Below are 26,715 nucleotides of genomic sequence, written 5' to 3'. Positions count from 1 at the left end.
ACTCAGCCTTCCATCCTTCCGAGGTCGGTAAAATGAGTACCCAGCTTGCTGGGGGGTAAATGGTAATGACTGGGGAAGGCACTGGCAAACCACCCCGTATTGAGTCTGCCATGAAAACGCTAGAGGGCGTCACCCCAAGGGTCAGACATGACTCGGTGCTTGCACAGGGGATACCTTTACCTTTACCTTTATGCCCACTTCAAGTCATTTGGGGGAACAGCGAGAAGGAATTTAAATAAATAAGAGCTCTACAACTTTAAGAGACATCATTTCAAGTTAAGGCACTTCTTTTGTGCTAATTCCATGCTCAATAAGACTTTTAACAATTAAAAAGTTAATCACTCTTGCACTACAACTAAATTGGTAACTTTTAAATTAGGAAGCAGCAGATCTATATTATTAGAAGTGATAACCCAGAAGACTGGTGGTTTCTGTGAAAAAGCAGGCACTCACTAAGATTTTGAAGCAGTAGCAAGTGTCAAAAACTTCACAGAAGTTATAAGGAGTTTCCTCTGCCAGATTTCTGCTACAAAGAGTTGTTGAACAGCCTGTCTTCTGCTAAGTAAAAGCTGATGTTGCATCATTTTCTTACACCCACAAGTCTTGATATCATCAAGAGGCAATAAGGTTCAGAGAGCCAGGATAATACAGTGGATGTACATCTGGGCTCCAAGCCACAAAGCTCAGGGATAACTTTGGAGCAGTCATACATGCAATCTAACACTTCTCACAGGGTTGTTGTGAGGACAACTTCTTGGGAGGAAAAATAGGCTAAAAATTAAAAACTCCCACGGGTGAAGTCTAATAAAAAAAAATTTACAGAAAAAAAAACATCAGTACTACCCATTTTTTAAAAATATTTAACTCATTTTGCTTGGAGAAAAGGAGGTTGATAGGGGACATGATAGCCCTCTTTAAGTATCTGAAAGGTTGTCACTTGGAGGAGGGCAGGAAGCTGTTCCCATTGGCTGCAGAAAAAAGGACACGCAGTAATGGGTTTAAACTACAAGTATAGTTTAAGATATAGGCCAGATATCAGGAAAAAAATTTCACAGTCAGAGTAGTTCAGCAGTGGAATAGGCTGCCTAAGGAGGTGGTGAGCTCCCCCTCACTGGCAGTCTTCAAGCAAAGGTTGGATACACACTTTTCTTGGATGTTTTAGGCTGATCCTGCGTTGAGCAGGGGGTTGGACTAGATGGCCTGTATGACCCCTTCCAACTCTATGATTCTATGATTTTCAGCCTGCCCTGACACCCAACTAGGGCACGGAGATGGTGAGGGGTTTGGAGATTTAGTTGTATGAGGAAAGGTTGAGGGAGCTTGGTCTGTTTAGCTTAAGAGAGAAGATTAATAAGAGGAAGAGTGCCTGCACTCGAAAGCTCACGCCTTGAATAAAATTTTGTTGGTCTTAGAAGTGCTGCTGGACTCTGATTTTGTTAAGAGGTGATATGATAGCCATCTTCAAGGATGTCCTATAAAGAAATGGAACAGAGTTGTTTCCTGATGCCCCAGAGTTGGACCAGAACCAATTAATTCAAAAGTAATTTTGGCTAAACATCCTAAGGATGTTCCTGACAGTTAGAACTGTTCCTCAGTGGAGCAGGCTTCCCCAGGAGGTGGTGAGTTCAGAAATGCTTATTAGGCAGATTGTGAGTGGGTGTACAGAAGGGATTGGGTTGGTGTTTGGCTTTCATGGCCCTTTCTTGTCCGGGGAAATGCTGATGGCCACTTTGGGGTCAGGAGGCAAATTTATTTCAGGCCAGACTGTTCAGGGATTCTGGGTTTTTGGAGAGGGTCTGCATCTGGGCATGGAATTGGTGTCACTGTGGGTTAGCAGGTAGTTGTGAGTTTCCTGCATTCTGCAGGGGAATGGACTAGATGATTCTGGAGACCCACCTTGCACTACTCCACTGTAGACCCACCTTGCACTGTTTGTCCCATGAGCAGTACCTCATGGACTGCAGTGAGGGGCAGGAAAGTTCAGGGGCAGGAAAGTTCAGTTACTCTGACAGAAAATTCAGTCTGGATATAACTCAATATAGAATAGCAATTAAAATGTAAACATGAAGGAATGCCAGGTTTCCTTTTTCACCCAGGAAAAACTACAGGGCTCACTAGATGAAGCTGGTAGAAAGTGCTCCTGACTGCTGCTGCTACCTGTTTATCCAGCAAGGAATCCAGGTCCAGAAGTACCCCGAAGCTACAAACTTACTCCATTAGAGGGAATGCAATCCCACCTGGAACGGGACAAATGCCAATACCTCAGTTGGTCTTTCTGTTCACTAGTAGTACCTTCATATTGTCAGGGTTAAGTTTCAAGTTATTATAACTCATCCTTCCCACAACTACTTTCAAGAGCCAATTCAAGGTTTCCGTAGCATACCTGAATTCTACTGGAAGAGTGATAGAGCTGAGTGATGACCCAGCCCAAATCTTTGAATGACGTCATCTAGGGCAGGGGTAGTCAACCTGTGGTCCTCCATATGTCCAAACGTTGGCAGGGACTCATGGGAATTGTAGTCCATGGACATCTGGAGGACCACAGGTTGACTACCCCTGATCTAGGGGCTTCATGTAAGGGAAGGGACAAGATGGAATGATGCAGAACCCCATAAGCCAGGGAGCCAAGCAGTAGTCTCTTGCTACTTAAATTCTTTTAGAATAGAACACCACTGTGAACTGTTAGCAAGATCACATATTGTTGTTGCCTTAATGATCCATGTCAAAAATACTGACAAACTATTACTAGGATTAGTTCAAAATCACCCAGTAATGCAAAACATACAAAAGGTACAGAATATATCACTTTGAATTTTACTTTCAAGAAATGTATATTATAAGATAAAAATACTAATCATCTTAAACATGTTTAAACATGCTAAACAATCTTAAATATGTTTGACAAGCCTATCACATGACTACCTCCATGAAGTAAAGTTCCGTGGAGAGCAATCACTCATGCAATTTCTCAGCTTTAACTGTGAACAGGACCTAAGGCTCTATTAAAAGGTAACAGAAATATAGTTCCCATACAATTGTCGTGTGGAAATGCCCATGTTGCCATCTTAATGTCAATCAGTGAATTTTAACTCAACATAGGCACTGAAAACAGAGATAAAGCTGTCTTTCCCATACAAAGTTCTACAATCTTTAGCATTTAATTAATTATGCACCCGGCACCTCATCTACCTAATCATTTTATGCCAACTTTATTGTTATTTCTAAAGGCAATTGCCCCCATTACAAAAACTAGATATCTTAAAACTGCTGAACTATTCACTTACAATCGACAGAAACTACTACAGGTACAATTCATAAACCAAATTAATCCAATCCATTACATTTAAACCAAAACAACTCTAGTAAAATCAAAAGAACATAAATTGTTATATCACAAGACATAATGCTTTGGATCATAAAGATCCATAAGCAAAACAAATGTAAGGATTTTTGCTCTCCTTCCCCAGCCCTCCCAAAAAGCAACTTCTGTAGGACTGAGGTTCCTCAAGAGAAGTACAATTAAGTCAGGAGAGAGAAATTCACAGATATCACAACACTCACTCTTTACGATCAAAGAGAGGCATGGCTTGCATGCATCTGAACTTAATGTCATGAGGACAGTGATTGACAAGAAATCATGACAGTATATACCAGACTTATTCAGCCTTTTTACTGTTGAGAAACCCCTGAAACATTCTTCAGGCTTCGAGAAAGCCCAGAAGCGGCACTATCGTGGAGTACGTTTGGGAAGCGTGTACACACCTTCCCCGGGCCCCTCCTCTTCCCACCCTATCCAGGCCCATCACTGGCCATTTTGAGAGGGAGGTGTCAACAGGACCATATATGGTCATATCACCTAATAAATGCTTAACAAATTTATTAAAATTAATTAACTCCCAACCATTCAGGAAACTCTTCCAGGACCATCAAGAAACCCCAGGGTTACACAAAACCCCGGTTGAGAAAGCCTGGAATATACACTTGTTCATACCAATTTTCATCTCCAAGCAAGGCTTTCATCCTGATGGCCCTCACAAGAAAATGAGGATGCTTTTATTATTTATTTAATGCATAGCCATAAAAAACATACTGGATCACAAGCATGATCAATCTGTGGTTTCAAAACTTTAATCTGTTTTATATATTTTATGGAATATATACTGGTTTTATTACATTTTAGTTCTGTAAACAACCCCAAAACGGTATGTCCAAGAAGGGTGGTATATAGATCCCTTAATTAATTAATTAATTAATGTTTAAGAGTCAAGCAAATAAGTCAATGCCAGCTTGCAGAGCCTTTTACTTGTCCAGCATCTCTGTGGTAGGCAACTGCAGCCTCTGAAAGAATTAAAAGATCTGACTAAATCTTTGTTTGCCTTGAGACAATTCTCAACTCACCCCAGGCAAACAGAAATGTACAAGCTTGGTTGAAACTCTGCAAAGGTGGTGGTGGGGATTATGATGACCTAGCAAGACAGCCATACTGAGTCCATCCAGAAGTATAAAGCAGCCTCCCCCGTCCATTACACGCGATCACACAGAGACCATGTCATATATGAACTGCCTATATACATTGCAATATCATTGGAACTACAGCACACTGTATTAGCATCTGACATCTCTTGAAATGTACAATTATTGTTATTCCAGGGCAAATCGTGTGTGGATTACACAGTTATTTTCTGAATAAACACGATGCATGCAAGTTACCTTATTTTATCTTTTATTTATTTTATTATTATATATTTATATATATACCGTCCTCCCCTGCAACTCACTTTAAATCTTAGTTTAACCTGCCTCTTCTCAAAATCATGTTTAAAAAACTCAGTCAAAAATAGATTAACTGTATGTGTCATAGCCTTCATGGAACTGACCATACTGTTTCCTAGACTTGTACAGTGTTCCAGTTTCCAGTCATTGCCAACTTCTGTAGTTCTTTATAAGGTAAAGTGTAACATAAAGTCACAACCGGCTCATAGCAAGCCCATGAATTTCCACCTCATTGGGTTTTCAGGACAAAAAAATCTTTATACAGTATGGAAAACCCTTAGCAATCATTTTATCAAATCATTATCTATGCTGCTGCTAAAGCAAGTCACAAAGTGTAAAAGCTAACAAGTCAAATGAGGACCTTAGCCATTTTTGCCTTACAGTTTTATAGTATACATTTCTGTACAATACTGTACATACACTGGTCACAAATGAAACACAAAGTACAGTATTTCAGATTCAGGATCATAGACGGGTCAAAGGAAAGATCTGTAATGAAACGTTTACTCTTCTGCTGACTTTGAAAACTCTGGTCTAAGAGCTTTGTTTCTAATCTGCATATTTATATTTATCTTTATATAATATTGGTTCTCAAGAAAGTGATTCTGAAGAATCAGACTCCAACACATCTTTGCAGCAAGCCAACTACAAATTAACTGTCATGGATGCCCACCCTGGCTAGCAATATTCTTCCCAAATCAATTATGGGGAAAGGAGTGGTGATCTTGAAACATCCAATCCCATCTCTATACTTGTCTCATGCTAGCTCACACCGAAATATTCTTGCAGTGGCCTCTAGTGGAGATTAACGGAGGATAATTACTAATTGGTTCTGGTCTCATGATGATCTTTAATCTTTCTAAACCTGAAACCCCTCTTTTGGCCCCCACCCTAGCAGCATAGGGCACACTGAGATGCAAGCATTGATATCAGTTAAGAGGCATCTGTCGCATGCAAAGTCCAGGTGCAACTAACTAAGTGACCCAGGGACAAGAAATACTAGCCAAGCTCTGTTTCCGAAGTGACAAAAGAAGCAAAAGTCATGGAAGAATCCTCTCCACCTCATCTCTTAGTCCTGCTGCTCCTCGCAGCATGAGCTCAAAGACAGACAGAAGGCATGACACCCTTGCTCTCTATGCATGCACGCTAGCCGCTAGTCCTTCCAAAAAGTGGGGTGGGGGAAGGCTCTGTAAAAACTTACAATTGAGTATTTGGGCTCTCCACAACTCACTTGAGTGTCTCTCAACCCATGGAGTGAAGACCACATTGTTTTAAAAATGGCCTTTGCAACACTGCTTTGGCATTCCCTAATTCCATTTCTTCAGTGATGCCGAAGGGTTAACTTCAATGTAAAAAGGGTGGCAATTTCCCCTGGACCTTCGGCTCAGCTGGGTATGCATGCTTACTTGCAAGCAAAGCCTTCAGCCTTGCAATAAACTTGGCAGTTTCACACAGATGATACACTGCCAACCTGTAGGCTTCTCAATTAATCCTGGGAGTTCAGAGGAATAGGGACAAGGAAGACAGTTGCCTTTAACACAGAAAGCACACTAAGAAACAAGAAAATGCCAATCACTTTCATCTATATTCACTTTCCCTCTGTACGCCTCCGACAGGAAATCCACAACAAGAGAGATGATCCCATCACACAAAAAGCAAAAGCTAGAATATCATTCACAACAAGACTGGGGTTGTTTTAAGCCTTCTCCTTCCTGCCTTCAGATGTCAGGCAAGGTTCTAGAGTTGTAGGAGAATTGATTTGAAACCGAGTTAAAGATGGCACTTGAATGCCAGCTCCAGAACTCTAGAGGGCGCTCGAAATATACCCCCCACCCCCGGCTCGATGCTGGACTGGGTGAGGCAAGCAGAGGCCAGAGCCCGTCATCTGCCTACGGGTGTCGGTATTGCAGGAGCGATGTCTGCAGCAGAGCCCACCCTGCGGGGGAGGAGTCTCCTCAGGCCATTGCCGAGGTTTCGCTCCAGGGCAACAGCAGGAGCTGCTGCGCCCCCACAACTCCCCCTTCCCCTGGAAGCACCTCCTCTTAGCCCCCTCCGCCCATCCCTCGTGCCAGCACAAAACACTAATTAAAAAAAAAAAAGAGGGGGAGAGTCTGCTCTACCTCCTCCCCAAGGCAGGTCTAACCGAGGCAGGAAAACATATATAAATAGCACTCACAATGGAGCGCCTTCGCCTTGCTGGTCTCTGCCAAGGCTGCACCAAACTGGCTTGGGGGGAGGGGGGGTCTCCCCAGGGGTTCAGGGTGGCCTCCCCCTCCCCCCTCCAGGAGACGCCCTTCCCCTGGGGCAAAACGGCCTGACCCTCCCCTCGGGGTGAAGGGCACCCTCTTCCCTGTGGGGCAAGGGCCAATGGCCCCACCAGCCCCCCTCTGACTCCGCCTGCCCGCCCGTCCCCACAAAGGAGGCACCGCACCGGGCCCTCCCCCAAGGGCAGCCAGAGGGAGGCCCCTTCGCTGGAGGCGGCCCATAGACGGGGGGGGGGAGAGAGGACAGAGAGGCTTCCCCCCCACCTACACAAAGCTTCTCCCCCTGGGGGGAAACCTCGATGGCTGTGAAGGCTCAGCGCCCCCCCCCCCCCCCCGCTTTCCTCCTAGACGGATCCTGGCGGCCGCCCCGACCAGTTGCCCCGGGGCTCGGGGTTGGCCCCCTGCAGTCGGCCAGCAGCACTGCCGCCTCCAGCCGGCCGCCATTAAGGGAGACCCAGCCAAACAATACGGGAGGGGAGCCACGGAGAGGGAAGGGGGAGAGAGGAGGATCCGCGGGGCGCAGCGCGGGGCGCAAAGGGACCCCGGCGAGGAGGAGAAAGAGATCCGAGGGAGGGACGCACAAAAAGACCTCGCAGCCAGCCCCTGCCCGAGGGAGGGAGGCAGAAAGCTGCGCTAAAATGGACCCTCCCCCCGCCCCGTGCCAGATACCCCCAGGCAACCCCCCCGCTCGCCCACCACCCCCGATTTCTGCCCCGCCGACCGTCCCTCCCTCCCTCCCTTTATTGCCTTCCCCAATCCTGACTGACGGAGGCGGGCGAGGGGGGGGGAGGGGAAAGCGGCGGCAGCGAGAGCGACACGCAGCGGGGTATTTAGCCCGGGTTGCTCTGAGGCACGGCTGCACCGCTCCTCTCTCCGCCCTGAAGGGGCAGCGGCGCTCTAGCGAACCGGGCTCCGCGCCCTCCGCCGCCGCCACCGCCACCAGCCGCTTCCTAGTGGCCCTCACCGATCTGGGGAAAAGCCGCTGCCTTCCCCCCGCGAGTCGCATGCAGCCTGCGCGGCTCCTCCGGCGCTTCCTCAACTCTAACTCGGTCCAGTCCCGGGCTAAAGCGCTGCTGCTGGCGAGGAGGAGGAGGGACAGGAGCCAACCAGCCGAGCTGAGGGAAAGGCCGCCTCGTGCGCCCACCCATTGGCTTTCCCAGGAGGCGGGCTTCGGGAGGAGCCAGTCCCATTGGAACGCCGGCCCGTCTGACAGCGCTCCCCGTAGTTGGTTGGCCCGGGCCTCTGTCAGTCGGGCGTTCACACACGCCCACGGGCCCGCCCTCTTTGGTTCTACCAGGTTAGAGAAAACCCGAATCGCATTGCCCACCACCAACAGCTGCAGCACCTCTGCCTTTCTCCTGGTGGAGGGGAGGCTTTGGGGTCTCAGTGGTTACTGCCGCTGAGTACTTTCCTGCAGAAGTTTGTAGTCTTATTTTTTTTGCAGATTTTTTTTTTTTTACAAATAAAGGCTGAAGATTTCCCCTAGGATATTTACCAGGGAGGGAGGTGTTGTTTAACCCAGTCTTATTTTTCCACACTTTCCCTCTGGGCAATAATTGCCACGGGGGCATTAGGTGGGAGCGCGGGTGCAAGCACACCCACCACGGTCAGGGAGGAGGGAAAGGCCAGGCACACTTAATCCCTTCCCGTGTCCGCCCGCGCAGCAGGGCTGAGGATCTGGAACCATTTCCATGAGGGGGGCAGGATAATGGGAACACTCCCACACGCAAGGGGGGGGGGAGAAACCCTCCAGCTCTTCCCTAAGGGCAAGGATCCCTGTGCCCAGTGGGCATGCTTTTTTTCCTTTCTCTCCTCCTTGCCCCCTTCTCGGGAAGGGAAGCTATGGCAGCAGCCAGCCCAGCACGGCTCCTGGTGGTGGTGATGGTTGGTAATGGTGGTGACGTCCTCCATTTTGTCGGAAGCTGCTGCGGGGAACTTGGGACCACTTCAAGCCAACATGGGGCTTTTTGAGGCGCTTGTTTTTAAGAGCCTGCTGCCTCAGGGTCAGGGCAAAGCCTGGAGGACGCCCCTGGCAATACCCAAAAGGGGCAGAATAGAACTCAGGGCTGCCAAGGCGGCAAACACCGAGAGCCAAGCTCCCCACCCTCCCTCAGCCAAAATGGAGGATGCGCACTTCCCTTGCGCGGCTGGTTCCCCCTTCTCTAGCCATGGGTTTGACGCCCGATTCTTCGAGGACGGGGGCGTGCTCGCTCTTCCGTCTGGTTGGTTAACTACCCCATTCACTATTTCCTCGTCTGACAAAACGGGGAGAAAGAGGCGGGAAAAGAACGCCGCCACCACAGCCTTCCCCCCCGTCTCTACCTTGCACCACAACAGCGTGTTATTCCCTGGAGAAGGGCTGCTGTCTGTGGAAAGAAACCTGGCTAAACCCTGCCCGCCCCGTTCCCGTCTCGCGACGCGAAGCTCCTCGCCGTGCCAACTCCCTGGATCGCTTTGCACGGGAGTGGCGCGAACAGTTTGAAAGAGTTTTAGTTGGCGATGTTGCCCTCGGGGCCGTGCGTCGCTTGCTAATTCTCCTGCGCCCGCTCCTCAACCCCCTACGCAAAGACGCAGGCGATAGCCAACCGATGTCACCAAATGGAACGGGAAACTATTAATAGGATGGTGCGATTTATGAACCATTCGGCAGCTTGCGTTTCTAGGCGGACACTGAGGCAGAATGCCTGGAGGGCCAGTGGATGGAAGGGGGGGGGGGGGGAGACCAGGTACAGTGAGATGACTTTGTATGGTTTGACAACTGTTTCCTGCATTAGTCTGAACTGACATTTGATGTTTTGTGATAAGTCACCACACGACTTTTGTTGAGGCTTTCAGCACCATCGTGCTTCGGGAGCTTTCAGGGTTATATAAAATCTTGCTCCCAACAATGTGCAGAATTACAGCCTTCTAAATCCATTGAGGTCGATGGGCTTACATAGGTGTCAGGCTGTTTAGGACTGCACTGTGAAAGCGAGAATCTCCATTGCTTTCCTTGATTGGAGAGGGATTACTCTGAAGTCAGTACTTTTAAACAGGTTTAATTTCAGGATGAAGTGGAGGTGAGGGGAGCTTTGGGTCCTCATTAGGAGTAAATCAGGGTATTAAAACTGCAATATAAGTTAACTTTGTTTTTTTTTTAAGTATGGTGGCTGGGATTCTCAGAGGCATACTCTGCTGTTCTCTCCCATAATCTAGAACACAAAGTACAGGCTGGACTAATGTCAGGTTGGACTAGTCTAGGATTCTAGTCCAGCCTCGGAGAGGTAATAATCAGGAACAGTGAGACCCTGATGTTGCCTCTGTACTAGGATTCACATGTTAACTTCTGTTGGATTTCCAAGTTTTATTTAGTTATTACATTTTTATACCACCCTCCCTTGTGGCTCGGGGCAGTTCACGGCATAGGTCAGTGTACAAGTTCCATTATAATATGAGAAACAGTAATTCAAAAATTAAACTCAGTAAATTGTAACATGATTAAACATTTCATTATTAAACATTAACTATTTAATGTATAAAAAGGTAAAGGTATCCCCTGTGCAAGCACAGAGTTATGTCTGACCCTTGGGGTGACGTCCTTTAGCGTTTTCATGGCAGACTCAATACGGGTGGTTTGCCACTATCGCTTAATCAATTGACCGGACTGGAGTTTGACACAGTTGTCTCGGAGCTCTCCTGGCCTCACCTAACCCATTAGGTATCTGCTGCAGGGAGAGGAAAGGTAGGGGATTGTGAGCTGCTTTTAAGATTCCTTTTGGTAGTAAGAAGTGGGGTACAAAAAAATCAGCTCTTCTTCCTCTAGTAGCTATTGATGGACCTATCCTTCATGAGTAGGGTTGCCTAATTTAATTTGGGAAACTCTTGGAGTTTTACCCACAGCACCTACCTTTTTCCCCCAAGACAACTGAACTCTGTAGTCTGAGATCTCCAGGCCCTACCTGAGGGTTTTCAACCAAATCCAGTAATCCAATTTTCCTTGCAAATTATACCAACATGTCTACTCACAATGATTTGTATATTTGACTATGAAAATTTTTTCCCTGATATCTAGCCTATATCGTTGTTCTTGAAGTTTAAACCCATTACTGCGTGTCCTCTCCTCTGCAGCCAACAGAAACAGCATCCTGCCCTCCTCCAAGTGACAACCTTTCAAATACTTAAAGAGGGCTATCATGTCCCCTCTCAACCTCTTTTTCTCCAGGTTGAACATTCCCAAGTCCCTCAGCCTATCTTCATAGGGCTTGGTCCCTTGGCACCAGATCATCTTCATCGCTCTCCTCTGTACCCTTTCAATTTTATCTACTGTATTGGTTCTTCAGAGTAGTTCAGCAGTGGAATAGGCTGCCTATGGAGGTGGTGAACTCCCCCTCACTGGCAGTCTTCAAGCCAAGGTTGGATACACACTTTTCTTGGATGCTTTAGGATGCTTTGGGCTGATCCTGCGTTGAGCAGGGGGTTGGACTAGATGGCCTGTGTGGCCCCTTCCAACTCTATGATTCTGTGATTCCCCACAGTCCAGGTCCTACTGAGTGACTGCCTTTCTATCTACACACCCTGAACAGCATTATGCTTTACTAATTCCAACCAACTGTACATCCCTGGCCCCAAGGAGATATGTCTGGCCGCAACCAGGGCCAGGACATATTCTGTCTTGGCCCATACCTGGTGGAATGAGCTCCTGGAACACATTTGGGTGCTGTTGGAGCTAGCACGGTTCCCCAGGGTATGCAAAACTGAGGTCTTCCACCAGGTTTTTGGTTGGGGCTGATGAAATATGACCATCTACTTTCTATTGGGTCCCACCCAAACCACATGTTACCACCTACCCTCACTTGTGGAAGATCCAGACCATTGTTCTGATTTGACCTTGATGGCAGGAGACTTCAAATTCCAAGTAGCTGATGCTGAATTTTTAACCAGAAGTCATTTACTGTTAATTTAACTGTTTTAACTGTGCTTTAGGACAGTGGTCCCCAACCTTTCTGAGGTTGGGGACCGGCAGGGCATCGGGGCGCGGGCCACACCCATGCAACGGCTGTACCTGCGCATTGGCCCGCGCCTGCGGGCCGCGCCCGCACATCGGGCCGCACTCACGGGCTGTGCCTGCGGGCCGCGCCCACGCATCAGGCCGCGCCCACGCATCGGGCCACACGGGCGCGGCCGGCCCTGCTTCCCTCTCCCCGCCCTCCCGCAGTAAGAAGCTTCCCGGGCCACAAGCTTGCGGCCTGGGAAGTTTTTTACTACGGGGGGGGCGGGGAGAGGGAGCCGTGGCCCGGCGCCATGGCCTTTGCGGCCCGGCACCGGGCCACGGCCCGCAGGTTGGGGACCACTGCTTTAAGATGCTTAGGACTGATCCTGCGTAGAGCAGGGGGTTGGACTAGATGGCCTGTATGGCCCCTTCCAACTCTATGATTCTATGATTAATCTCATCTTAAAATTTTAATTTTGTATATTTTACCTTATGTTGTACGCTGCCCAGAGCTGGTTTGCCGAGATGAGTGATATAAAAGTCTAATAATAAAAATAAATAAAATTTAAAACTATGTAGTGGATCACCCTTTTCCACATGCTTGTTCACTTTCTCAATGAACTCCAGAAGCCTGACTTTCTGTTATAGAAGCCATGCTGACTTTTTCTTAGCAGGCTTAGTTCTTCTTCACCAAAGGTCTAAACCAAAGAAGATGGTTATTTAAAATCAGACCTAGAGTTCCTTCACTCCATCAAACTTGGACAATTAATTCAGGAGTGATGGTATGAGAACTGGAATGGGGGAATCCCGATCTCAAAGATCATATTGGTACTTAAAAATCTATCCTAAAGAACAATTTCCACTAATTTCCCCAGAACAGATATTAGGCTTGTAGAAATGTTTACTGTACAAAAAATAAGCTCCAGTTGAAGGAAACATGGACAGCTAGTCAGATAGGAATGTGGGGTCTCTACATTCTTCCTCTGCTATGAGTAATTTCCTTGTCTGTCCCCCAAATGCTCTTCTCAGGCTTTATCTACTTTCTTTAAGGCTCTTTAGCTCTCCCCTAGAGCCTTGTAGGTAGCAGTTCTCCCACTCTCTCTCTAGCCAGCAATGTAAGCTTCCTAAATAAACATCTGTTTCCTTAAACAGTTTCTCTGACTGCTGCAAATTTCACTCTGCCAAGAAGCTAACCAGCCTGTAATTTCCTGGATCCACCCTCAGATCCCTTTTTAGTTGTCCAGTATGGAAACTGATCTTAGCAACAATTTAAATGTATTGGTTGGTGTATCAACTGTTAGGAACAATTGAGTGTATGTCATTCAGACCTTGAGACTCAAATTCTCAATTTGCTCGGGAGCCTTAGAATATCATCATTTCCTTACCAGATCCACAGTTACAATGAGGCCATGACATTAACAAAATATAGGAAAAGTGCTAAAAAGGAGAGATGTACACTCTGAGGGATAACATTCCATTGTGTACAGAGGCTTTAGGGGACAAATTATCCATAGTAGTCATGAGGAAAAGGCAAGAGAGTTCTGTGAGGCATTTGCTCTTTTTCTTCTGTAGCATTACACAGGGTGCCAAGATTCTTCCCTCTCCATCCCTACTAAACTTTGCCAGGCTTTGAACATTTCCAAGTCATACTTTTAGATTCCAGAACAGTAATTATGTTAGTCTGTTGTAACCAAAACTACCGAGTCTTGTGCCATTCTAAAGACTAACAAATGCATTGGTAGCATAAGCTTTTGGGAGCCAAACTCCAGTTCATATATCTTGACAATGTGGTATGTAACTCACATAAGCTTATTTTGCAATGTATTAGTATTGGGGAACACAAGTCTTTGTCCTTGTCCTTGTTTTGTAAAGTGACTGGGCAAGTGCCATACTATTTCTTACTTTAGTACAGCATCTAGCATGTTATATGGATCCAGTGGTAACTAAATTTGCTTCTGACAAACATCATGTTTCAGTCTGTTCCCAGTGTGGTGTAATGGTTAGACAGTTACTACCTTGCTATATCATGGGAATTCTGTGGACATTGTTTACCTTGATTTCAGTAAGGCTTCTGATGAGGTTTTGTATGATATTCTTATTGCCAAATTGGTAAAATGTGGCATGGATCCTATTACTGTTAGGTGGATCAAGAACTAGTTGATAGATTGCACCCAAGGGGTGTTTGTAAATGGTTCTCATCTTCTAGGAGAGGGGTGATGAGTGGTATGCCTCCAGGTTCTTTCCTGGGCCCTGTGTTATTCAACATATTCATAAATGATTTGGATGAAGGCATAGAGGGGGAGCTTATTAAATTTGCAGATTATACTAAACTGGGAGAGGTAGCAAACATACCAGAAGACAGAATCAGGATACAGGATGATCTTGACAGGCTGGAAAACTGGGCTAAATTGAATTAAATAAATTTTAATAGTGAAAAATGTAAAGTTCTACAGTAGGAAAGATCAAATGCATTACTATAGTATGGGGAAAACTTGTCTTGGCAATAGTATGTGTGAAAAGGATCTGTTCTTAGTAGACCATATATTGAATATGTCAGCAGTGTGACTCAGTAGCTAAAAATGCAAATGTAGATTTTGGGCTGTATTAAAAGAACTATAGTGTTCAGATCACGCAAGGTGATGTTATTTATTTATAAATGAATTTATTTATTTATTTCTTCAATTTCTTACCCGCCACTCCCGAATGGCTTGTGATGGGTTACAAAGTCTGTTACCACTTCGCTCTGCTCTGCTTAGGACTCACTGGGAATACTGTATACTGTTTGGGCACCACAACTGAAGAAAGATGTAGAAAAGCTCAAACGTGTCCAGAGGAGAGCTACAAAGATGGTAAGAGGTTTGAAGACCAAGTCGTATTAGGAAACGTTGATGGAGCTTGGTCTGTTTAGCCTGAAGAAAAGGAGACTAAAAGGTGACATGATAACCATCTTCAAATACTTGAAGGGCTGTCATAGAGAACATGGAGTGGAGTTATTTTGTGTTACCCCAGAGGGTTGGGCCAGAGCCAATGGATTAAAATTAATTGAAAAGACTTTTCAGCTAAATATCTGGAAGAAGTTCCTTACGGTTAAAGCAGTTCCGCAGTGGAACAGGCTTCCTCAGGAGTTCCTGCACTGATCGGGGGTTTGGACTAGATCAGTGGTAGTCAACCTGTGGTTCTCCAGATGTCCATAGACTACAATTCCCATGAGACCCTGCGAAACCCATGCTGAGTTTTAGAAATCACAGCTCTCAGTTCCAGCTGCTCAAGAACCGAGTGTTTGAATATTTGTTCCAAAATTTTACCAGCTACAGATGTCAAGCTGACGGGTCGATAATTCCTGGATCCTTCTTTTTCCCTTTTTTGAAGATGGGGATAACATTTGCCCGCCTCTCTACCATCAATCTTGAATTAATAGTTATTTCCATTTCCCCAAGGAATCCTGAATACAATAATTCTTGGTAAGAGAGGGGATAACAAATTTGCAGCACTCTTACCAAAAGACAAAAAACAGGATTCTCTGTGGGACATCATGACAGATCATCATGGAAAGCAACCAGAGTTCCGTATTTTCCATGAAACCACAGCTTGTTTGAAAACTAATTTGAAATTTTTCTTGAGAGCCAGCTTGGTGTAGTGGTTAGGAATGTGGACTGCTAATCTGGCGGAGCTGGGTTTGATTCTGTACTCCCCCACATGCAGCCAGCTGGATGACTTTGGACTCACCACAGCACTGATAAAGCTGTCTGACCAAGCAGTAATATCAGGGCTTTCTCAGCCTCACCTACCTCACAGGGTGTCTGTTGTAGGGAGAGGAAAGGGAAGGAAATTGTAAGCTGCTTTGAGACTCCTTCTGGTAGAGAAAAGCGGTATATAAGAACCAACTCTACTTCTTCTTAATTTGAATTCTCTCTTGAATTTTAAACTTGAACCTGTAATGAATGGCTTATGAGAGGTGCCTTTCATAACTATATCTTTCGCACTGAAATTTGTTTACATGGTTACTAATATTTTTATCTTTTTTTAGGGGCTCCCTTGTTGTGCAAAGGCACCTTCTGTAGTGTTCTGAGGCGATTTGTGTTATGCTGCCTCCTTGTCTTTCAAAGACCTCAACATTTTTAGTTGGACCCAAAGAACATAATGGCTCAATTGTATATAGTAGAATGACAGAATGGTCAGTGTTTGAAGGTAAGCCGGAGGTAAAAGAGGATCTGTTACTCTAAAATAAACAGTTGTTTCTCTTAAACATTAATAAAATTTATTTATAAGTAAAACGGCATAAAGGTTTCCACATAGGTAATACGTGTAATGGTTTCAGATAGGTGCATAAGCAAAATGGCTTCTTAAATAGCCCTAGCCACACAGGCTTGTTTTCTTAGGGACCACGTAGGGCAATAACGTCCTCAAAGCTTAACTTCTCAACTTGCCACCGCAGCTAAGAATTTCTACATCAAACACAGATTTCTCTCACATTTACAGCACATTAGTCAAGTGTGCATATGCCCACATACACAGCTCAGCACTCTCACACTTCGCCTCTCTCTGAACCACCTGGTCTATTCTGCCCCCATATTTAACAGCGGGTCGCCTAAGTGGACGGAGAGTGGGCGGGATCAGTCTGGGTGAGGGCCCAGTCGGAAGGCGCAAAGGGCCCTCACCAGGACAGAACAGAAAGCAACAGGGAAGCGGCGCCATGGCGTGAGTACAGAAGGAGGTCTTCCCCCTGGGCCCAGAAGCACACCCGGGGCTTCGAAGAGGCCGCTTCTAGGCCTGAGGGGAAGGCCGGGCTGCCGCTGGGGGGAGGAAGAGAAGTAGCCCTTCCACAAGGGCCCAAAAGGCCTCCTTCCCCCCTTCCCCCTTTTCTAGCGCCCATTGTATTTAAAAGTACAATGGGTTTTAAATCTAGTCAGGTCATAACACTCTTCATTCTCCCATCCAGCCTCCCACTTTTTTACACTATTGGCCTATATCTTAGATCACAGCAACATAAATGTAGAACTCTACATTAAACATAGAAACAAAACTCATATGCAGCCACATTTACTTCTATATCTGGTGTGAGGCCTGCACTTCCTGCTCACCTGTAACTCTGACAGTGGCCATTTCTAGGTGGAAACCACCTGTCAACCACAAGCCTCACTGGGCAAAGGGTGTGCTGAATTGTGGAATAATATATTGAGTATATTTTTCAGGTATTTCCCATCATTTATGTACTGACCTATAGTACTTATAATCAGTGTGTGGGCAATGTTTGCTGTTCTTATTTTCAATTACATAGGTAAGAACAAAGGAAAATGCAGAATAGGAGTGCCTGCTAGATCAGACCAGTGGTCCATCTAGTGCAGCATGGTGTTTCCGTGGAGGACCCAACAAGCAAGGCATAAAGGCCAAAGCCTTTCCCTAATGCTGCCTGTTTGCTTGTTGTCACTCTATACAGGAGTCTCCTCTACTCACCATGGCTAGTAGTCATTGATGAACCTCCCCCCAACAATTTGACTAACTCCCCTTTTAAAGTTATCTCTGCTTGTGGTCATCACTATCTCCACTGGCAGTGAACCTCACTGTTTAATTACTCATTGAGTAAAGAAATATTTTCCTTCTGTCTGTCCTGGACTTCTTTCCCAACAACTTAATTGGCTACTCCTATGTCCTAATATTATAAAAGAGGTAGAACGGAAGGAAAGCTGTTTGGAGTAGCTCTCTATATTTATTTATTTACTTATTTAACATTTATATACTACCCATAATTTATAGTTCACTCTTCTCACTGGGAGTCACAGTGAATCATGAGATATATCTGTGTATGTGTGTGAGATTCCCAGTTTTGCTCTAAAGCCAATGTGAGTCAATCTATTCTGTCATCTTTTTCCTGAAGTGGTTTACCTATCCCAGACAGGAGAGGAAAATTTGAAAAGCTCAAAATAAGAAAAAAGATGACATCTCAAAGAACTTAACTACACCTCTTGGAAAGTTCACAGGAGAAATTCTTAGGAAGACTGGTTGGAACATTCAAGCTTCAGTTTGTTCCCTTATGCAGACTGTTTTACATTCCTCCCTTTCTCTGAGGATCTTACGGTGTTCTCTCTTCTGTCATCGTCATAACAACCTTGTGAGATAGATTGACAGAGCAAAGAATGACTGCGCCAAAGTCATCTAGTGTCTTTCAAGAATTCTGGTCCTTGAAAAGAACGAAACTGGAAGCATCCATAAGCAGTCCCTCACAAATTAAAAAAAAGAGAGAGAGAACATCCATATAATACCTCTTAATAGAATTGTGACAGAATGGGCGTACTTTGGACTTCACCTGGACCACTCTGAGAGGTTCCCAATTCTTGGAGAAGATTCTCTCTCGCGCAGGTAGCCACTGCCACCACTGACTTTTAATACAGAATTGCTCGCTGAAAGGGTCAGGATTCCCTTTCTAATGCAGAGGCTTTGCCTCTTTGTCTCCTGCTGCCCAGAGCTGGGCTACAAGAACAATTTACTCCCTGGTGCACTCCCAGAAGAATAGCTGTTTGCCACAGCCATCCATTCTCTTCTTTGTACCCCCTTTTCAATAGTGTTCCTGAGATGGTGGAGGTCTATGTGGTACAGAGAACTACCAACATCCACCTACTGACCAAGTAAGTTCGCCCAGCCTCAATGAGGGCCAAGGCTTTTTCGGTCCTGGCCCCGACCCGGTAGAATGAGCTCCTGGGAGAGCTGAGGGCCCTGATGGAGCTATCAGTTCTGTAGGGCCTGCAAAATGGAGCTCTTCTGCCAGGTCCTGGGTGGAGGCCAGAGTAAAGAGCAAAGTGCCCCCCCCCCAGCTACATCATGTATATTGTTGCCCCCACCCAGGTAGGTCTGCTCAGGACTGAGGGGGTGTTTTTTTGCCTGCCATCCCTGGAAGGTTAGTGGGGTTTTATTATCTTATGAATATTTTTATTGTAAGCTACCATGAGTCTTTGGAGAGATGGCAGGGTATAAATAGAACCATATATAAATACATTTTAAAAGTTATAGAGTGTTTATTTCTAAAGTGTTTATTAAAAAAGAAAATGTTTACAAGCATACTTTTACTACCAGATTGAGCAAGGAATCAAAATAACTGAGTAAAAAATGGAAATCCTACTGTCCCTGTCACTATATATGCCCCATCAGATGTTAAAATATAGGACAGGCTTCAGACCTTAATAAGTTACAGATATCTGCAGAGGTTATATTACCTTGAAGCTTCCTTCAGATCTCCAGGTGATTTCATGGCCAATGGTTCTGCCTCCAGACCTCAGTTAAGAGTCCTGTCTCCCCTGTTGGATTCCACACCCAAAAGAGTTCTCCCTTGCTGCCAGTTTTTATTACATATCTTTTCCCACCCACTGACCAGATAATGCTGGGTCAAAGAGGCACTTCCTGGAGATTATTCCTAGAGACTAGTTTACAAATCCTTCCACTCACTGTTTCTGTTAAAGGAAAGGGGAGAATTTAACCCACCTATTTCCTCTGGCCAAACATATCTGTATTTGCATGAAGGTGAGTTGAGGTGAGGACAGAGAGCAATTATCTGACTTCCCCGTTCCTGATGGGTTTCAACTGAAAGAAAAAAACAACATCCCTGTTAAAATGTTTCTTTAGCCCTCCACAGCAAAAATTTATTCACAAGAACCAATTTAATTGACACAAAGCATTGTGAAAGCTCTTGATGTCTTCCTCATGCTTACAAAACAGGAAAAGACAAAGACAGTGGTAAACAAAAATTTTAGGCTACAATGTTAATACCTAGTTTTACAATCATCCTCTCTGAAATGTGTGCAGGCAGAAAGCTTAACTAACAAATACCAGCAATAAAAAGGTAGTGTTTGTTAAGCATTGTGAATGTGTAGGACCTCTCCATAGTGCAATATATTTCAGTTCGAGATATCCAGTTGCTATATGGTGCTTACTGCTGAGATTTTGGGCTAGGTGAGCAGAAACATCCATATCTGGCCTTGAAAGGGAGTGGAGGAAGATATTTTATCTTGACTGCCCTATGCTGTATGAATGACTTTGGGTAAATGGATGAGTCTTATGCTCTCTAACTTGTGTAGGACTCAAACAGGTCAATTTGGGTGGTTTTACAAAATGTGGACTCTCTAGCTCCCCGTTTTTCCATTTTCTGCATACAGGGGAGCCCCATCTATATGGTGTGCAGGCTGACTTGGCTGCCCTGCTAGGTATGTGACCAAAATATTGTTGCTAAGATAAGATCAGAGAAGGTGACAGGCACCATGGTGCCCACCAGGGGGCAGTAAGGACTCGAGTCAAACCCTGTAGACCTACTTTGAGACTAGAATAATTTAGTTTCAAACAAAATTTGTTTTTTTATGCCACAAACTGAGAAGTATAAAGATCCATCATGCAACAACAATGCGGGCTAACAGTGTTCTACAACAATTTGAACAAAATGCAAAATGTGTGTTTTTATATTTATTTATTTAGATTTTTATACCGCCCTTCCCTACGGCTCTGGGCAGTTTACATAAAACATTTTGGAATATTTACATATATGCAGCAATGAGATAATTTTTCACGAGTGAAGCATTAATGGGTAAGAGAAAAAATATAACAGTTTTTTGGGATTTTGTGGTATTATATGCAAATCTTCATACAAGGCTTCCGAGAAATCTTTTGGACCGTATTCAATATTCCATGCAGTTCAATTATTTTTAGCAGCCTATTTCAATTGTCCACCAGTATTTCCCTGGACTTAAAATAGCAGTAGTCCATATATCCATTAACCATCTATATATAAGGCACCTGTGCTGTTCTATAAGGACATAGGTTTTTTTGTTTGTTTTAGTTTGAGTAAAACTTTACATAGACTTCTACTGAAATTATACCTATATTTTAGGTATTACAGAACAGGCAGAAAAAATATTTGCCTTTCAATTAGCAATGGTTTATTTGTGTGTGTGCATGTATGTGAGAAGTGCTGTTGTCATGACCTATGGCAACCCCAAAAGGCGGTCTTTCTCAACTTTTTTACAATTGAGAAACCCCCGAAACATTCCTCAGGCTTCAAGAACCCCCAGAAGTGGATCGATCGTGCAGAATATTATTGGGAAGCATAGCTGTGTATAAGCCCACCTGCCCCCCCAGCCCCTCTAGGTAAAGCAGGACACCATTGACCGGGGGGGGGGTGTGATTAAAAATTTGGTCTATATGGAGCAACAAAAAGTTTCATAGAACGCATAGAACGCAAAAATAGTATTATATATTTTAATTTTAACATAAATACAATTTGCCAGGTACCTAGATGTCCCTCCAAAAGTGGGACAATATGGTCACCTTACTCTAGGGCCATCATTGGCCATTTTGGGAGGGAGGGCAGGTCAGCATGACCATATATGAACATATCATGCAATAGATGTTTAACAAATTTTGAAAATATATTAAAATTAATTAACTCCCAGCCATTTGGAAAACCCTTCCAGGGCTTCCAAAGGCTGTTTATGTTAGGCTTGCCAATTTTAGTTGGGGATTCGCGTACTCCTAGAATTACAATTCATCTCCAGACTACCGCAATCAGTCTTTCTGGAGAAAATGGCAACTACAGAAGGTTGACTCTAAAGCACCACATCCTGGCTTGGCTTTCTCAGACACCAACCTTGAACCTTCAGGCATTTTCTCAGTGAGAAGTTGGCACCAACACCGGCATTGCCCTAGTCCGGAATGACTCAGCTTTCACTGTTAGGGCAATTCAAAAGGGCTTTTGGTTAGATTTTTCCTGTTATAAATTGTGCTGTTAACTGCTTTTTAAAATATATGCTTGCAATTTGCTTCTGGTTGTAAAGTAAGACAGCTAATACCTATTTTAAATAAATTCCATGAAACTGAAGTAAGGGAACTTCTGTCCCAGACTTTTCAGTACTAGAGATACTTGAAGATGATGATGTAAGTAATGTATACATATAAACAGATGTAGTAAAATGGCTTTCTAAGCTTTAATATCAGTAGGCTTGACCATAGTTTCCATGTGTGTGATAGAGAAGAAAGGAAACCTATTGCAAAGGGGGACCTATGGCCTTAAAGAATGTTGCAGGAATGTGCACATGTATGAGTACTCTAAGAAGAGGCTGTTCCCAGGAGATTGATCAGAAAGCAAAATTTACAATACCATCTTGTGAGAGAAGTAACTCAGCCCAGTAGGCCGAGTTACTACATTTGCCCTGAAAACTTAAACAATCCAGTGGTGATGTAGTTATTTGACGGATCCATGAGAATGTGTAAGCTGGAATGTAACAAGAAAGGAATATTACAGGATGTGTCACCTTTGCTGAAGATCTGCGTATTGAGCCTTCCCATACTTGCAAATATACATATTACCTTTGATTCATCTGGGACTCTTGTCTGATTCTTTGGATTTTTCATTTTTATTTATTTATTATTATATTTATATACCACCCTCCCCGAGGGCTCAGGGCAGTTTACAGAAAACAGGAGGAGATACAATTAACATATGGTAACAGGTAACAGTAATAACAATAATAATTTAACAAGATCATAAACAATAACATTATAAATAGAAATTGCGCAAACCTCAGCTTAACTCTTACTGGGACCCAGTGGGTTAAACCGATTATTGTTGGTAGTAGGGGGTGGGGAACTTGGGGGCCAACTGGAAGCGGTGGTTTGGGTCGACTTCAACCAAATGCCTGGCAGAGGAGCTCCCTTTTGCAGGCCCTGTGGAACTGTTTAGGTTTTTAAATTTTAATTGGCTGAGTCTCTCACTCAGGACTAGGCTTATCAATAGCGAAACAGCCATTAAAAATGAGACAAAAACCTATTGATGGTGACAGTTGGGGAGTCAAAACTATGTTTGTAAAATGTCTCTGAGGAAAAAGAGCTCTTTGGCGTTAAAATATTGCTACACCCCACAAAGGAATTTCTAGAACCATCCAAGCTCCGGAAAGCCATTCTGGGTTCCTTTTTCCCCCCCAGCTCCCCTTACCTAGGATACTACGCAGGCGCACTGCGTCGCACAACCGAACAAGCTGCCCGGTAAGGATTTAAACCTCCTGCGCCTGCGCACTGACGAGCCTCGCGAAAGGGGGGCCGGGCCAAGGGAGCCGACTGACGTTATGAGTCGTCAGTGGGCAGCGGTCTTTCCGCCATTTTGATTCCTTCCACTCTGGTCGGTGGCCGAGAGAGGTGGCGGCTGCCGACTCGAGCTGCGAGACCTCCGTCCTCCCGGCGCCCCCCGAGACCAGCCAGGCCCCCTAAGCCCCGGACATGTCGGCCAGCAGGAACCTGAAGCAAGTGAAGATCGAGAACAACTCCCTGGCGGCCGCCCCGCCGATGAGCATGGTGGGCGGCGGCAGCATGAAGGGGCTGCGGGGTCTGGAGCAGCCGCAGCAAGCCCCGCCGCCCGACGGCGAGGGGGCGGCGGCCATGGGGCTGGTGAAGGAGGAAGAGGAGCCGAGCAGCGGCGGCTTCACCGTCGACATCAAGAGCTTCCTCAAGCCCGGCGAGAAGAGCTACACGCAGCGCTGCCGCCTCTTCGTGGGGAACCTGCCCACCGACATCACCGAGGAGGACTTCAAGCGCCTCTTCGAGCGCTACGGCGAGCCCAGCGAGGTCTTCATCAACCGCGACCGCGGCTTCGGCTTCATCCGCCTGGTAAGGGACGCCCGGCCCCCTCCCCACACGGGCGAGGGATGGAGAGAGAGAGAGGGAGCCGCTTCCCGCCGCATCATTTGCCCAGGCGGCCCGTTGCTAATTGCCCGCCGCCCCTTCCCCGCGCGGGAGGCTGAGGCAGGCGCAGCGGGCGACCCTCCCCCCAATCACCCCTGCCGCACGAGGCGGCTGCCTCCGAGTTTACCTGCGCACGCGCGAGAGAGGGGGCATTTTCCTCCTCTCCACCCTCCAGGGGGCTTGCGGCGACCCTACTGTGTGGCCCATTATTGGGGGGGGGATAAGCTGGCTCTTCCCCCACCCCCTTTTTGTCTCGCTTTCCGCCCCTTTCCAGCCGCGCGCAATCAGTGCAGCCGGGTAGATAGAAGGCGCGACTCCCTTTCTGGAAGTTAAAGGCTCCGAACGGGAACTCGGGTCCGGTTCTCGACGAAGCAGACCCGCCAAATGCGTGGGAGGGGGCACTTGACCGAGCCTTTGTTAATTTAGAAGCCTCCCCGAGGCGCCCAGGGCCCCTGACAGTCGGAAAACACAAGCGGAGCCAAAAGCATTGTACTTATCTGGGGGCGGGAAAGTAGCTTCCCCGCTGCCGTGTGCACAAATGGCTGCTACTGCCCCATGCTTTTTTTTTTTTTTTGTCTCGCCGGTTGTTCCCTCAAATAGTCAATGCCTCGGTCTCATTTTTCTGTGTCTTGCTGCTGGCTCCATTTTTCTTGCTCGATAGATATCATGAGGACATCTGCAGACGTTTCCCCTCGTTTTCCCATTTGTTGTTGTTGTTATGTGCGAAGTCGTGTCCGACCCATCGCGACCCCATGGACAATGATCCTCCAGGCCTTCCTGTCCTCTACCATTCCCCGGAGTCCATTTAAGTTTGCACCTACTGCTTCAGTGACTCCATCCATCCACCTCATTCTCTGCGTTTTCCCATTAGAGAGACCAAAAGGGAGATGTTGAGTAACCCTGCTTTAAAAAGCTCATATGAACTAGATTATCTGCTTTGGAATGAGTGAAATGTGATGAAGTAGTGAAGGTGGTGCAGCAGCTCACAACTTTCTGAATTGGGCATATTTCAGTGTGGTTTGTAGAAAACTGCAGCATTTATTCTTTTTCTACAGAGGCCAGTTAATATAATTTTATATGGTCATTAATGCTTTTTATGATGTTGGAAGCAGCCAAATAGGTTGAGGTTTAATAGAAAAATAAGTCTATTAAAACTATTAATTTTAGTTTGTAAATATGTATTCCAACATCGTGCAATGTGCCCTTTTATGTGTCTCTTATCATATCCTATGAGCTTATTTAAATTTAGCAACTTGATATATTTTACCTTTTTGTCCATATTTCTTAAAATCTCTGCTTATTTTCCTTTTAGTAACACAGCACTGAATGTGATTAGGCTGCCATTTATGACCTGTGTAAATTGTCAGTTTGGTTGTAAATGCCTTAAATTCCATTCTGGCTGACCCAGAAATTATAAATACAGCCTGTGCTGTGTCAAATGATGAAGCATGTTTTGATCGACTTTGATCAGTTGCTCCTAATCTTCTTTCACCATATAGATTTAAATTACTACATAGTCTGGATCTTAGGAAACACTGACTCTGAAGCATCATTAGCCAGTCATGACTGGACTATTTCCTTCCCTTCTAGAGAACTTTTATTGGCTTTCAAAATTCCACTATTTTTAAATAACAAAGGGGAGGGAGGCAAAAAGTACTAGGGAATTAAGATATTTTTGCATATATTGGTATACAAACATGAAACAGGAATAAAAAAATGAATTTCCATCAGAAACCTGGTAAAAGAAACAGTCCTATCAATTTTCTGTAATTTCACATGATTTTAAAAATCATGTTAGAGTTTATATACTGACATTTACATGAAGTAGAATTTTTGTTGCTCCCTGGTCACCTCTGGCTATTAAATGAAAAAAATAAGTATTTTATTTAATTTTTTGTATTGAATTCTTTTCTTTTTCTTTTAGCTGACTGAAGCAGATTCAAAAGAGGCAGGGTATAAATATTAGAGAAGCTCTTCAGTTTCTTTAACTGTATTTTAATCCCATATTTTCATTCATTATTGCAGTTGCTATAAACATTATAAAAATGTATAAAACATCAAAAAACTGAAAGCAACAGAATTTAGCCATATGTAAGAACTTAGCATTGAAATGGTAGCTGAATAGCAACATTTCATTTTAAAAAGATTTTTAAAACCGAAGTATTTTAAGCTGACATAGACCGTTTATGCACTGGGGACTTCACTGCCCCAGCTCCTGTGCAGGAGCACAAATTGGGAGCAGATTGAGGCGCACTAGGCCAAATGCTCCCCCGTGCAGGTGCAGGAAGAGGTGGGGCAACCTACCATGAATAAAACTCCATCCTGTCCAGCATGAAGCCTCCAATGCATAAATGGGCATAGGAAATAAATTTATGTAGCAAAGCATAAAACAATCATATTAAACTAACCACAAACTAAAAGGTAAAACTAACAGATGTGGGGCAGATTAGTAGTATAGAAGCTAAACTTAAAACATCTTCAAAGAAAAAGTCACAGTACCCAGGGTCTAAGGAATTGATGTTTCCAAAGACATCCCAATATAAAGTGCATTTTAGATGTTATTTGAGAATGGGTGGATCTTATACTAGGCACGAAAGCAATTGTTCTAGATGAACTTAGAGACAAGAGGCTTCTGATGTTAACCAAGGAGTCTTATTTTATAATATGATTTAAAACATGAAAAAGAAGAGGCTAAAACTGCTGCTTATTTTGTGTTTCCCTAATTAAGTACATAACTGTTGCTATATAATGAAATAAAACAGTATTCAAAACTGAATAGATCTTTTAATTAGTCTCAGTGGATACACCTAACATGGCAATTCTGTACAGAGTTATCCAGTCTAAGCCAATTGATTTTGTTAGGATTATAGTGGAAAATTTTGCATAGTGTACTCAATATATATTATTTTAGAAAGGGACATGGACTGTTTCTTTCTAGAAAGAACTATTTACAGTGTTATAATGAGCCGTAACTGTATTCAGGGAGACACATTACTT

At 44.8% G+C, this 26,715-nt stretch overlaps 2 protein-coding genes and 1 long non-coding RNA gene across 10 annotated transcripts in view; 1 reads left to right on the top strand and 2 right to left on the bottom strand.

Annotated features, from left to right (window-relative positions):
• ZMYM2 (zinc finger MYM-type containing 2) overlaps positions 1-8,170 on the bottom strand; it is a 90,476-nt gene extending 82,306 nt beyond the window's left edge. For all 4 annotated transcript variants that reach the window (XR_013231741.1, XM_077341641.1, XM_077341643.1 and 1 more), the window contains exon 1: positions 8,002-8,170. The gene's annotated coding sequence lies outside the window, so the exon portion shown is untranslated. The remainder of the gene's footprint in view (positions 1-8,001) is intronic.
• Positions 8,171-10,607: 2,437 nt separating this feature from the next.
• On the bottom strand, positions 10,608-21,713 carry LOC143839525 (uncharacterized). The gene is made up of 4 exons (XR_013231744.1): positions 21,632-21,713; positions 19,480-19,578; positions 12,496-12,548; positions 10,608-10,741 (listed from the first exon to the last, which is right to left on the bottom strand). It is a non-coding gene; the product is annotated as an uncharacterized LOC143839525 (long non-coding RNA).
• A 1,379-nt stretch (positions 21,714-23,092) lies between these two features.
• Positions 23,093-26,715, top strand: part of PSPC1 (paraspeckle component 1) — a 66,893-nt gene continuing 63,270 nt past the window's right edge. For 3 of the 5 annotated variants that reach the window (XM_077341652.1, XM_077341649.1, XM_077341648.1), the window contains exon 1: positions 23,096-23,643. In XM_077341652.1, coding sequence (XP_077197767.1) covers positions 23,257-23,643 — 387 coding nt within the window. In that variant the 5' untranslated portion in view covers positions 23,096-23,256. Of the gene's footprint in view, positions 23,644-26,715 lie in introns of all 5 variants that reach the window. The other 2 variants (XM_077341651.1, XM_077341650.1) reach the window with 2 other exon arrangements.

The sequence above is a fragment of the Paroedura picta genome, chromosome 6, assembly GCF_049243985.1.
Source record: "Paroedura picta isolate Pp20150507F chromosome 6, Ppicta_v3.0, whole genome shotgun sequence".
In the NCBI taxonomy this organism is placed as follows: domain Eukaryota; kingdom Metazoa; phylum Chordata; class Lepidosauria; order Squamata; family Gekkonidae; genus Paroedura; species Paroedura picta.
The sequence above is the reverse complement of the archived record's forward strand: the minus strand, read 5'-3'. Positions and strand labels throughout refer to the sequence as shown.